A 14,160-nucleotide genomic window follows, 5' to 3' on the forward strand; every position below is an offset into this window, starting at 1 on the left:
TTTTGGGGGTGGTAGTGGTCATTAAAACTCTTGATTTGGGTATGTTTATGACTTGTTTTTCTCTTAATGTAGTTTCTTCGTTGTGGAGGATCATGTCCTTCACACCACACAGGGTTTGGTCAACAGGGCGTACGTGGAGGAGCTTTGGGAGTTGGCACTGTCCAAAATCATCGCCGCCTTAAGGACTCACTCGGTATGGCCCCACTTCCTGACTATATGATACGTGTATGTGGAATAGTGAATAAAGAACAAGAATGACACATGACTCTGTCTGCAGTCGTACTGTGACAACCCTGACCTGGTGTTAGATCTCAAGAATCTCATTGTCCTTTTTGCCGACACACTACAGGTATGTTTTAAAGTGATTAATGCTCCAATTTGAGTTTAATTTTGAATGATCTGTCTTGGAACATGCTCGTGAGATTGATGCCAGACTCCACCAGAGCCTGTTTTTAGCTTGAATCGAATGTGTAATCTTCTCAAGCCTTGTCTAATTTAGCCTCTTTGGAAATGCTTGTTAATATATCTGATGTCACTGTCTCTTTCTTCTGTTTATTCACCGTTTAATATGAGTGAGGTTGATGAGAATAATAGGGAAATTGAGGGGATGTGGGTAAAAACTGGGCCAGAGAAACATTTGTAGCTAAGTGATGGAATGAAGGACGAGATGTGCATTTCTCCAAATTTATGACATAATGAGGTGTAATTGATTTCTCTCTCAGGCAAACCTAATAAAACATCTTACAGAGACAAAAAAAAATAAAGAAAAATGTAAAATCTATGTTTCTGTCATTATCCTCAGCTACAACTAAGCTTGTCCTCCTTGAAGCGGAACACTGACCAATACGCCACCTGTCCCTCTTTCACAGGGTTATGGCTTTCCGGTGTCCCAGTTGTTTGACATGCTGCTGGAGATGAGGGAGCAATATGGCGAAATCCTGCTGAAGAGATGGAATATCACCTTCAGGTACATTCTGAGGTTCATGTAGCAAGCTGACACGAGTCCCCCTGTGTACCTGCGTGCGTGTTTCCACGTCCAACGAGGGCACAATGCACGCTGCACTGACCTTCACCTCTTTAGTCATAGGGGTGCACCATGTTTTGGGACCACTGCGCACACACACACACACACACACACACACACACACACACACAAATGCTCATGTTAGGTTGTGGGAAACTTCCTCATCCTGGTTTTGAAGTTTTACAACCAGCCAGAGAGAGGAAGTCTTTTAAAGCAGACGTCCGGAACATTCTTTACCCTTCAGAATGGGTAGTACCCTTTAAAGATTGAGTTCATTTATGTCTGTGTGTGTGTGCGTATGTGTGTGTGTTTTTGTGTGTTTGGTCTTAGATGCCATTGTTTCTCCATCACTTTTGTCCAATGACACCAGTGGGACTGGGAGTGAGAATGAACAAATAAACACACACACTCCCTTTTTCTCACACACACTTATAGACGTACACAAACACACACTAGGGAAGCCACAGGAATGTTGTGTTGTATTGTTGGAGAGGGAGCACTCTCCGGTTCACGGCCTCTCCATGGAACATTGGAACGTCCGAACTCTGGAGTGCCAGCAAGAGAGGGGGTGGTGCAATAAGGGAGGTTGTTAAGAAAACCTCACGAATAAGAATGACCCCCAATGGGTGTCTGTGTGTGTGTGTGTGTGTGTGCGTGCATGTGAGGACAGAGAGGGTGAGTGAGAATGTGTTGTTTATATCTGTCAACCTCTTAGGAAGTTGTTTACCTGATTTTGCTTTTGGTTCTTTCCGTTCTGTAGGCAGGTGCTGGACCAGGACAACTACAGTCCAATACCGGTCTCAACGGAGCAAGAGTACAGACACTATACTTCCCAGTTTCCCCTTCAAGACCCCGAATTGGAAAAGGTAGCCTGTCAGAGAGAGGTTAAAAGAACTCTGAGGCTGCTATAGAGGAGGCTGATATTTCTCCTTCTGCACTAACTGATGCAGTATTCGAGCCCTTTATGTTTTATCAATAAATCACTATGTCTTGCTTGATGGGTGACTGGTGTGTTTTGAATAAAAAGCTGATTTTCTTCTTTTTCCTTTAGCTTCCCTTCCCCAAGAAGCTTCCCTTCTCTGAGTTTGTGCCAAAAGTCTACTGCCAACTCAAAGAGTTCATCTACGCTTGTCTGAAATACTCTGAAGACCTACACCTCAGGTACACCTGCACCCAGACTCTGCTCTTGGTTTTAACCTTCTTATTCAAGTTCACGCTCAGTGAGTATTGAAATTCCAAACATTCTGGAGTAGTGGTTGCTACGTGTTGTCATATCCCTGCTCCCCAATCACTGATTTTATGCCATTTTTCCTTTTAAGTTTTCATCACTCATGCAAACAAACAAACAGACTTTCCCTGGCTGATTCTTTCCAGTCTGACAAGGGGCCTTTGTCTCATTACAACTGGCACACACAGGCAAACGCAACACTACAATACGGCAATCAAGGCCGGTTTCTGTTCCATATACCGTTGAGGTTAAACGACCTTATTAAAGTTTGTGTGTTTATCTGCGTATGTATTGGTTACGGTTGATGGAAGAATTAACTAATACAATGCAGCTACTCTTCTCAAGGAGAGATGAGCAATCAGGAAATGACTTCCGCTGTCCAGAAGGATTCCATTGAGCTTCGATTCAGCCAGACTCACACACACACAAGCCACGCACGCATGTGTGTTTATGTCTGTATAGTATAGTTACTGCACACATATATATGTATACACACATGTCATGTATGTGTATATGCATATACTGTATATAGGCTCTTCACATTTAAAGTTTTAACATCCATTCTTCAACAGGTTTGCATTTTAAATATCAGTTTCCCTTTGAACTCGTTTTTACATCTGTATTTGTGTTGATATGGACACGTGTATGTGGATTAGTGTGTTGATTCTCTGTGGGGGCTGGGAACCAGGAAGGTACCATTGATCCGTGACGGGCGGAAAAAAAGGGGAAGGAGACGGGAGGAGGAGTGATTGAAAAAGAGCTCTTCTAATCAAAGGGCAGGCATTGGCAAAATAGACAACAAAGGGTGCAAGAAAGATGCAAACAGCCTGCGTGCATGTCTGTTTGCAGATGGGATCAGATGAAAAGATTTGACCCAGGGGAGGAAATCCTGCTTTTCCTGTGTTTAATCAAAAACTGTGATTAAAGACGAGGAGCTACCTAAGACAGACCTGCTGTTTTTATGATAAATTTCAAGCGCAGAGAATATTTAAATGGAAAAACATGCTGCTGCTTAACAATAAAAAGGGAATTAATTATAAACTGTTGCATCCAAACGGCATTTTCAAACCAGAGCCTGCCAGGTGAGGCAACAGTTTGTAAACTGCTTTTAAAACGTGTCTGCCTAAAGAAAACGCCACCTGACAGATGCTTTTCATGCTACAGTTTCTCTCCGCTGCCTTTCTGACCAGACAGCACTAATCGCCCCTCTCAATCAGAGCAATGGCTCCACGATTCGACCTGCCTTGGCTTCTAAGCGACAGCTATCTGGTTACCGCAGCGGCGCACTCCTTCCTGCTTCAAACACATGTCCGGAAGTCAGCAGAATGATGGAATAGGGCTGGTTATTGATCCCTCTGATCTCTGACCTTGACCTCTGTGGCTCTGATTGGACAAAAGGGAGAGTGGGCTTGTGTATGCGTTCCCTCTCTAAGTGTAGATCAGGTGTATTGTGCTCAACAGTCGCGGGGGTGTTTCCGAGGAACTCTGTTGGAACTGGATATCTATATTGACCATCTAATTAGCTGCCAGTTCTTTGATAAGGGGTTAATTTTTTTTCCCCTTCTTAGTCTGCTGCTCCCAGTTGACACATTTATGTTGAGTGATTGTGGCATAAATGGGGATATTTAGCTTCTGGGGCATTTCTGTAGTTGCATGCAGTCAGACCTGTGTGCGTTTGGGTTCAGTGTCATCTCTGCTCTCTGCGCACACCATTTTTGTACACTCTGCACTTTTGCTTCTGCAGGATCCCCCCCCCCCCCTTCTGCTTTAAATTGTTGGAACATTTTTGGGATTCCTCTGCCTTTTTGGAAACAGAGTTTGGAATTCCAGCTCTAATTCTCCCTCGGGCGACACAAATTGTGCCTGTGTTGTGTGTTGAATTCCAGGCACAGACAATTTGCTGATTTGGTTGGAACGCTAGCCACAGGGTGTTGGAAGCTAACATCCATATGCACTAAAGCACAGTTGGAACTTCTGTATCTGTGTCATCATCCCGCACTAGAAAGCCACAGACAATTGATATTGATTTCACTCCATGTGACCTTTTCATATGTATTTTACAGTAAAATCACTTAATTTAGTCATCATTTATTGTTACGCCACACATAATGTGCCCTTTTGGCCGTCTTTTAACATACTTTGCTTTGTGGAAAATTGAACACAATGAACAATTGCAGTGTTTATCTACAATCAGGTTGACATTTGGACAAGTTAAAGAGATCATATGTGACATTTCTTTGTTCAAGACAACTTAAAGCAACGAGAGCCATGTAAGCGTTCCAGTCAGCCCCATGGGTCATACCATGCTCGTGTACTCATTTGAATTGGCTGGCGTTTTGATTTTTTCCGAATAGATTGTCAGACAGAGAACTTCACCTAAACTGTTTATATTGGCGTTGAGACACTGCAGCTTTCTTTGAGAAATGGAAGAAATCACTTCTGCATAGTCACTGGTTTTCTGCTGTTGTCTTTCTGTGTGTGTGTGTGCATGCGTGTGTACAGTTCCACTGAGGTGGATGATATGATCCGCAAGTCGACAAATCTTCTGCTGACCAGGACCCTGAGCCACTGTCTGCAATACGCCATTAAGAAGAAGAATGTGGGACTGGCAGAGGTGGGACTGTGTGTGTGTGTGTGTGTGTCTGTGTGTGTGATTAATATACAGTAGCATGAACAACTTAAGTGTGACTTGGTTGATTGGAGTTTTTCCGCTTCGACCAAATTCACAAAACCAGACATTTCCTGTTTTTTTTCAACCTGTTGTTATTATTGCGGTTGCCATAACTCCAGTTTGGTGATACCGAGCAGTGAGGCTAATTTTCCACTTCCATGGGCTGTTTGTTTCCATGACCCTACCTGGAGAACAAAGACTCACAAGAACAGAATGTAAACTATGGCATTCGAAAATCATCTTGATGTTTGTTTGTTTTTTTTTCAGTTTCTGAGGTGTTTATTTTTGGCCTCTTGACTGAAATAAAATGGATCAATTTAGACTTCACATACCCAAAGATGCTCATCAGCCTCTGTGTTTGTATCCAGTTGGTGCAGGTGATCATAAACACAACCCACTTGGAGCAGAGCTGTCACTACCTGGAGGAGTTCATATCAAACATTACCAATGTCCCACCGCACACAGTTAATGCTACCAAGCTGTACGGGACTTCAACCTTTAAGGTACTTCTCAGAACCTGCGTTTCTCAAATATATGTATATATATAAATACATAGATGTGTGTGTGTATCTATATATATTTAGATATAGATATGTATATTCCACTACTCGACCCATGCGAGTGCCGTGATCTGTCCTTTTTCAGGATGCGCGTCATTCAGCCGAGGCAGAGATTTACACCAGCCTAAATGCCAAAATTGACCAGTTTCTGCAGCTCGCCGATTATGATTGGTTGGTTTCAGCGCAAGGAGACAACGCCGAAGCCAGTGACTACCTGATTGACCTGATAGCTTTTCTGAGGAGTACCTTCAGTGTTTTCACCAATCTGCCTGTAAGTCCACGCCGACACATGTGGGCCATACCACAGATTTGTCGCTGTCATTGTGCAGATTTGTGTACACGTTTGTTTCTGCTTGTAGCAGATCTAGTCAAGTCATTTTTAAAGGTTTAATGGCCTTTACAATGAAATTAGTTTACATATTGGTCCACAAAATAAGTAATGCGTTTATGCGAAAGATCCTTTTCTCTTGAAATACAGCATGAGGGATGTTTCTGTTTCACCACAAAATACCGTAACCGGAGAGATACATATGTCGTTTCGTGTTTTTGTCTTATACGTGGTGTTTGTTTTTATCTGAAGTACGTATGTTATTCCATACATTAATGTTAATATCCCTAAAGGTGAAGGATTTTTTTAGTATAAACCATGCGCGTGCGGGGAAGAATGTAGGTTACATAAGCTCGCTCAGTGGTCTGTCTGCCTGGTAGCGTGAGGCGATGCGGGGGAAAGACAAATCGGCTTTAGTTCGTTATGTTGTATATAGACTTGTTACGGGGCAGATCATTAACATGGGGCCCTCTTAAGCTCATTAGAGAGTGAACTGGTCAGGTCAGGAGCACCAGATCATACAGAGGCTCAGGCTATTGACTCTATAGCCTCAACATAATGATGTTGGACTATGAGCCACAACATTCTATTGCATTAGGAGCAGTTTTAATAATTGATATTTAGGTTTATTTGAAATTTGCCGATAGAATCGACCACATGGAAGCAACTCATTTTTATTTTTGCAATATTAATTAGAAATTTAAAGTTAATTTGTGCATTTCAATTACTACCCAAGCTTTGTCTTGCAACCGTTCATTACTAGAATTGCCTAATTTGCCTTTGTGTTTTAACTATACTGGTCATGTTTAAGGTATAATGGGCCACCCTCATTTCTACAGCAGCCATGAGAGGAAGTCTGAGCAATTCTCACATTCTGTTCTGAGATTGTAGTCGAGCTCTCAGGCCCAAATACTTTGATACTTGGGTGTTTTGGAAATACAGCACATGAATAACCTCATTTTTGTGCAGTAACATCTACTGTATGTACCATGTGTATATAGATAATTGCACATGATCCTTAATCAGCTTTAGTATAAGATGGATTTTAGCACATAATGGAACAGTAACGCTGAAACAGACAGGAGGTTTTAAGATTGCACATGTGGGGTTGGTCAGAGCAGGTCACAAGGCCACGAGGCTACACACACAATGTGCTCAAGCTAAGTGTTTTCCAGCACTTCTAAGAAGCTTTTCCTTCACCCCCACGAGCTCCGGACATGACCCCGTCACACACGCCTCCTAAGTAGATCAAATGCCGCGGGCCTGAAAAGCTGGGTGGTATGACCCTCTAAAACAAGAGGTGATCATGTAAAAGAGTCATGTTTCACAAATGAATTTGATACTTTTACTGGACTTCTGGACTGTCAGTATTGGATGTATGGTGAATAGGTTGTAGCTTTCCAGGAAATGGGGTCCATTTATCCAAGGATGATCTTTTTTTTTTTAATTTTTCTATGAATTTATGAATCAATATAAACATAGAAACTTAATGTTCTCATAGCAGCAGGAAAATGTCTCTATCTCTTAGAGACATGCTCATATCACCCTTGTTGGCGCTGGAGAGAAAAATGGTTCTTTGTCCAAAAAGACCACTCAAAGTCGGCGTGAGCTAACTGTTCATAATCCAATTGAGCTCAAATTTAGAGATGGACCGGGAAAGCTTGAAAAAGGCCTCTTGAGTGAAAATAATTGTGGGAATTACTAGGAAAAATCTGGATTCTCTGTTGACCATAGCGTTCAAGTTTTATTCCCTTAAATCTCACTGATCTGTTTTCTGTTTTGCTCGGACTTTTGGCGGCCGCTCCTCGTCTGTCTGCTTAGGACTTACAGAATTCTCCATGGTGCTTCAGCACGTCACAACAAATTGCCAGATAAAGCCAGATTAGCATCATCTCAGGAGCAATAAATACTTTGCACACAGGGATGGAAACAGCTGCCAATGTCCTTACAGTGAAAGGATTCAGGACTTTTCTTTTCCATGCACTATTTTCTCTTTTTCATTTTCCTTCACCTTTTATTGTTCCTTCGATTGCATCCACTTAATTTCTGGGTGTATCTTTGTTACCATAGGGCACGCCTGTAGAACATGCGACTCTGCCGGTGAGTATTTGGGTTGTTGTGGTGACAGAGTGATGATAACCAGTCCCTGATCTTCCTTAACCCTACAGTTTTGACCCTAAATTGCCACTGGCGAGTTCTCCAAACCAGCATGTGAGATGAAATCCAGTGCAGATGCATGTTTGCCTGAATCTGTCATCGTACCTAACTATGTGTTTCAGCAAGAAACGACGTTTTACCAGCCAGTCGCCATCTGTTACGATGAAAGCCGTAAAGATAAAATCAGTGTCGTTTATCATTGTTGTCCCACCTCTTGACTTTTGGCTGCCCTAACCCACACTTGTTTGATTGACAGGTTTCTGGAAGGGCAGAGAGCATATTATTCACCGTGTCAAATCCCTTCCAGGAGATGCGAATCAGTGCGTTACAGCATTGTGAAATGGTGACTTAACTTAGCTGTTGTGTTTTGAACTCATCTTCCTCCTGCCGTGATGCGTTCACAGTATCTCAGAACAAACAAAGGCGAGGAAATTAGTTCTAGGGAGTATCAGGAAGCTCTCAGAAAGCATAAGATGTGGAGATATCCTCCGAATAACGTTAAACTGAACACTCGTTCATTGCAATTCAGCGCTTGTCTTGCATAACTACACATTTCAGCAAACAGGTTCAAGCCCCTGTATCTCTTTAACAGATCAGTGTGACTGACTATGGCTGAACAGATAGAGTAGAGCTGCATGTTTGTGATTCTCTTCAGCGGACTCTACATTTGCTCTGATGTACGGCTGGAAAAAGGAGTGAGTTGACTCAACAAAGCTGCAGTCTTGCGTTACGGAGAGAGCTTCCTCCATCTGGCCTCGGCACAGCTGCATGATGCCAGATCACAAAAGAAGGTTCCAAAGGCTTAAATGTGGCATAAATGAGTCTAGAGAATTTCCACCGTCTTGACCTTTTCTGACTTTTTATTAAAGGCTGTCATTTATTTGTCTATTTCTTGGATTTTCTAATCGAGTGGTGATGTCATCTCATTAGACACTCATAATTTTGAGGTTTCCACCTTTTTGTCATTGTTTTGGTTTGCACCTAATGCTAAGCAAAATTCAACAAGTGTGTTGTTCTTAATCAGAATATTTTGCTGTTAATCTGTCTGCTTTACTTTCTTTACTTACATCTTTGGCTTCATTTCCCTTCCCTTTTTCTCCCTCTCATCTGTTCCCTCCTCCTCCATTTCTTGTCCATTTGTTCAGCAGTTAGCAGCTGAGTAGTTTATAATGAGCTCTTTGAACGTCTCATTTTTTTTGGGTGGCAGGCACTGGGATGGCGAGGCGAAGATTGGGAAGAATTTGGAAGGAAAAGAGTGCATTTCTCAACACTTATCCCTTCTTTTCCTGCTCTCTTCATTAGTCACACCCCCGTTCCTTTCATCTTTACTTTATATTTACCCATTTTTTCATCTTCTCTAATAGCCTCTTACTTCTGTTTTTATTCACGCCCAAGCATTTTAATTTTTTTCCCCCTGAGCCATAAATATCTCTTTTTGCAGCCGTGGTTATTTATTTATTTATTTTTTAAAGCTTTTGGCATTTTAAGACCTGTTGCAGTTAAATTGCTGGATGTTCACAATCAGACAAAACTACCTTAATTTGTATTGCTCTTTGTGGTTTCTGTCAGGAAAAGGTTGTTTCTTTCTTTCACTGGTGCAGAAGTATAAGAAAAGGGTCTTATTCTTCAGCTGCGAGGACATTGCTGTGATTCAATGTCCAGTCTTGTCCAATCATTGCTGATTGGACAAGATTCCAAGGTTCAGAGGAATCCGCTTGGTTTTAATGACGATGTGACTCGGTAACGCAGACGACAGTCTACCCTGTCCATGCATCACCTATTTGTTTTGTTGTTAACTTTATTACTTCTTTCTTAGCTTTTCTCTTTTATATTTATTTATTTTGCTTGCTAATTTGTTTGCTGTATTAGTTTTTCTGCTGTTTTAACTATTGACAGTCAAATTCCCACAAATCTCAAGCTGGTAAGCTTTTTCAACAACAGCTTCGGCCACCAGATGGTATTTTTACATTAGGAGTCAGATTAACCTCAAAACAATGTTTCATTTTCCATTTTTCCACCCCCTACATTACTTTCCCTTCTCTTGTTCTTTCTTTGTATTTATTTTCTCCCCCTCAGCCTTTTCCCCTAAAATCCTCCTTATCCATTTCTTCTCACCTCTTTCCTTTTGACCTTTCCTTTCTTTCCTCTTCCCCCCTACCTTTACTTCCCCACATCGCGCCTCAGGTTAATTATTCCCAGTTGTCTGTACTGAACCTGGAGACGATGGAGTTTCATTCTGGCAGACCTACCTGTGTGTTTCTGTGTGTCAGTCAGCTGAAGTTCAGGACATGTAAATAGAATTAGCCTATTTCACGCTCAATCTCACCCTGTGATAACTGACCCTGGGGTTGTACAGAGTGTGTGTGTCTGCACACAGAGAGAGGCCAGCATCGACTGGAGGATATCCGGCCAGACGAAGGTGTGCATTTCTCTAACATGTGTGCTCGCACGTGGCCGCCTTGTGTGTAATTTGATTTCCCATTTTTGAGGCGAGGGCATGCTGTTGAATGAACTTTACAGCAGAACATTCCTGTGGTAGATGTAAGAAGGGAGACCAGTTTGATATAGTCGGAAAATAGCTTCTGCTGTCAGAGTTGAAAACCTTATTGAGGGATAACGTTGATGGGGAAGATCATGAGTCAGTGATGATTTTGATGGTAATTGATGTGTAGTTAAAGTTAGGTACATAATATGAAGGAATGCGCTCTTGATATTTGTCAACTCGGCAAACTGTAATATTTTTTTGGTTTCAGTTCAACAACCAGGCTCTGTACCAGGACATGCATGACCTTTCTGCTCTTTAGTTAGCAAAATGGGTCAAAAGGGCCTTTTTTAATGCTTGTAAGTTAATTTGTCACAACAAAGCTCATGCAACTGTGATAATGAAATTCATAAGAAGGAAATGAAATGGTAATGGAAGTGAAATTGAGTTAGTCTGTGATTATGTGAAAAGAAAAACATTTCTCTTTGTGGATTTCTTCAATTTCACCCTGTATTTTTTTTTCTTTTACCCTCCAGCATTTTTTTTCAAGCTTTACCACATTTTCAGCTTTTTCCTTTGTCTCCGTTTCATCTCTTTGCTTCATTCTGTAGGAATGCAGCTGTTGAGGTCAAGACCAAGGCCACGGCCAGTGACTGAGACACATGTCTGCACACACGCGCAACTAGCAAGCAAACTAGCGCAAGCACATGTTTTGTTTTCTATATTAATGTGTTGTCATGTACTTCCTCATCCGCCGCTTTTATTGTTGTTATGCTAATTCATCATTCTGACGGCACCTGTACGGGCGGCTGAATGAACTCTCGCTCCTTTTTGTGTTCTCGGAGGGAATCTGTTTTTTAAAAATGCACCCACAGTCGTCCCGATGCGTCTTCGGTGCAACCTGAGCGCCGCTTGTGTAGTCTGCATGTTTGAATGTTTGTGAACACACTTGCGTTTTGATTGCTGTGCCGGTTTTGCGTGTGGGTTTGTGGTTTGGGATTCTCGGTCTTTGAGGTTGCAACTGTTGCCGTGACATTTTTGTTAGGGAAAAACTGCTGGAGTTCTGCAACTAACTTCAGCTTTTTACTCTGAGTTGAATTTGTTTTTGCTGTGGCAGAAAATGAAGGGATTTTAAGAGTTTAATAAGCTAAGAGGAGCCATTTAGAAAGGTCACTCCTGTTCTGCTGCTGTATTCATCTTGTTGATGTAGCAGTTTAGGTTCAAATTGCCTCAGAAGAATCTGGTACATTCCATTTGGAAAAATAAGTTCCTGGTCAATGCAGAGAGAATAATCAGTCACTGTGGTCCTCCAAGTGGCCAACCTAACCTATCCACACTACGTGAATGACACACATGCTCCCACAGCGGTGGACACAAAACAAAACCCAGAGGCTTCACCTGTCTCGCCCTCTTGTCTTTCAGGGTAAAGTGGCTCAGACGGCCTGCATGTCGGCCTGTAAACACATCTCCACCTCCCTCATGCAGCTTCTCCTTGACCCAGAGGTCAGACAGATTTCCATGGGAGCTCTACACCAACTCTACATCGACATCAAAGAGTGCGAGGGTGAGTCTTGCATACCACTGATTTGGATTCATTTAATTAGACCCTATATGATTAACACACACAACATTGGCACCAAATAAAATTCCATAAACTTTCAGAGAGTGAAATGACTGTGGGACGACCATCATAAACTGTTTAGACAGCCTCCACAAACACTGATACCAAGAGACATGGCTGCAACAGTCCTCAAGAACTTTAAGCCATAAAGTTACAGATTACAAAAGCCAAATAGGCCGGGCATGCTGCAAGTTTAACTATGCTTACTTGTTTTTATTTGTTTTGACACGCATCCATGTCATGCGTGCGTGTCAAAATGTTTGGTACCTTTTGATATAAGTCGTAAAAAGGTTTCTCGCGAGATAAATTCAATTTGAAATGAAATGCGCAGTTCACATCAAGAACACTAGGGGTGCCACAGGACCAGCCTTTAAAGTGAGAGAAGGCCATCTGATACCTTTTGAGAAGGTTTACTTGCTTACGTCCTCGTCATTCTCCTGTCCTTTCCTGGGTTTTTTTGTTTTGTTTTCATTCAGAAAAGAAGCCCCCCCCCCCCCCCCCCCCCCCAAAACAAGTCACTGTTTTCTCAGACTTGCAGTTAAATAAAGTGCTGGGTAAGAAAGAAGGGGTGCAAGGCGCCGTTGTCTTGGTTTTTACACGTTCGAGGTTCTTGGAGTCAGTGTGTGTCACACAGTGTGTGTGTATACGTGTTTGTGATGTAATGTGCAGTGACATGCGTGCAGTGCTGCAGAAGGGTTAGGAGGTTAGAGTTACTCATTCAGGGCAGCCGTAGGGCTCAAAAAAGGAAAAGCGGGGACGAATGGAGAGAGTTAAGACAGGGGGTTTGGGGTAAGAAAAGAGGGACAGAGAAGAGGAGGTGAAATTTTTGACAGTTGAAGCATTCAAAGGGGGAAGGACAGAGGAAGGAAATGGGCGGTAGGAAAGAGGGATTATATCTGAAAGGAAGAAGTATGAATGAATGTAAAGGCAAGTAGGAGCAAGGGATTAAGAAAATCAATGAAAAGAGAATGCAAGGGGGATGATGGGAAAAAAGGGAAGGAATAGGGGGCACCCTTATCAATTATACTAGTTCTGACCAAACATGTCAATAGGGGGAATTTAAGGTGGTATGACACACATTATTACCACAATAGTCACCAGTACAACAGAGTGCTTGTCTTGTTTACACATGAGGATAAAAATCCAGAAAGGCTGGCATACAGATGTAGTGAAATGAGTCCTGGCAACTTGGAGATGTGAACAGTGTTTAAAAGCTGTTTAATAAACAGTTGGACATATCATATCTGGGTCTGAGCCACAGTGGACGGGAGGAATGAGCAGTGAAAAAAGGGACATTGAGAAAAGGGATTAAACGGAAAAGGGTCGTACAGAAGGATGGTGCAGAAAGAGATGAAAGAGGTCAAGGAACAAGAGGGCAGAGAAACGGGATTAAATCAAAGAGGTGTGAAATAAAAAATAAAAAAAAGTGCCCAAGAAAGAAGGCAGAGAAAGGAACAGAATACATGGATGAGTGGAAGGATTAACATGAAATAAATGGTGATTCTTAAAGGAGGAAAGAGTAAAGGGGACCTGAAGATTAGATAAAAGAAAGGGAGGATTTCTACGGATTGTGTCCGACGCACAGAAAGGGGGCCCGGATGAGATGAACAGAGTTACTGAGGTGTAAATGGCTAAAAAAATAGAGAGAGAAATTGGGCAGCGGAGGGTGAGTTGATCAGTGTGACAGATGTGGAGATGCTCACAATTATATATATTTTTTTAAATTTAAAAAAGCAGCTTCTGATGGAAGGTAAAATAAAGCGCCAATAGTGAGATACGTAAACAGTGCAGTCGACTGGTAGGACAAAACGTTAGATTAGCCGATGGCTCCGTGGTCCATAATCACGACCCTGTGTGCACGTTTGTGTCACGGGGGTCACTGAAGATGGCAGCCGTGTAATCAGTACTGTGGCGTCTATGGCCCTGTGCGAGTATCTCCTGAGGTTAAAAAGAGATTAGCTACAGGCTTTCTCCTTCTCTCCGTGGCACTCCTCTTTTCTCTCGTTCCTTTACTAAGAATACCAGTCGGCTTGTTTACGGGGGCCAACTGACGCCGGGACCCCAGCTCACACTCTGTACGACCCTGATG

The 14,160-nt window shown here is 42.3% G+C and overlaps 1 protein-coding gene across 2 annotated transcripts in view; it reads left to right on the forward strand.

The window, feature by feature from the left end:
- Positions 1 to 14,160, forward strand: part of exoc6b (exocyst complex component 6B) — a 45,974-nt gene that overhangs the window by 15,963 nt on the left and 15,851 nt on the right. For both annotated transcript variants that reach the window (XM_029839702.1, XM_029839703.1), the window contains exons 11-19: positions 73 to 193; positions 278 to 349; positions 870 to 967; positions 1,785 to 1,890; positions 2,076 to 2,185; positions 4,755 to 4,866; positions 5,292 to 5,426; positions 5,569 to 5,754; positions 11,873 to 12,014. In XM_029839702.1, coding sequence (XP_029695562.1) covers positions 73 to 193; positions 278 to 349; positions 870 to 967; positions 1,785 to 1,890; positions 2,076 to 2,185; positions 4,755 to 4,866; positions 5,292 to 5,426; positions 5,569 to 5,754; positions 11,873 to 12,014 — 1,082 coding nt within the window. The remainder of the gene's footprint in view (positions 1 to 72; positions 194 to 277; positions 350 to 869; positions 968 to 1,784; positions 1,891 to 2,075; positions 2,186 to 4,754; positions 4,867 to 5,291; positions 5,427 to 5,568; positions 5,755 to 11,872; positions 12,015 to 14,160) is intronic.

This window comes from Takifugu rubripes, chromosome 8 (genome assembly GCF_901000725.2).
Source record: "Takifugu rubripes chromosome 8, fTakRub1.2, whole genome shotgun sequence".
Taxonomy (NCBI): Eukaryota; Metazoa; Chordata; class Actinopteri; order Tetraodontiformes; family Tetraodontidae; genus Takifugu; species Takifugu rubripes.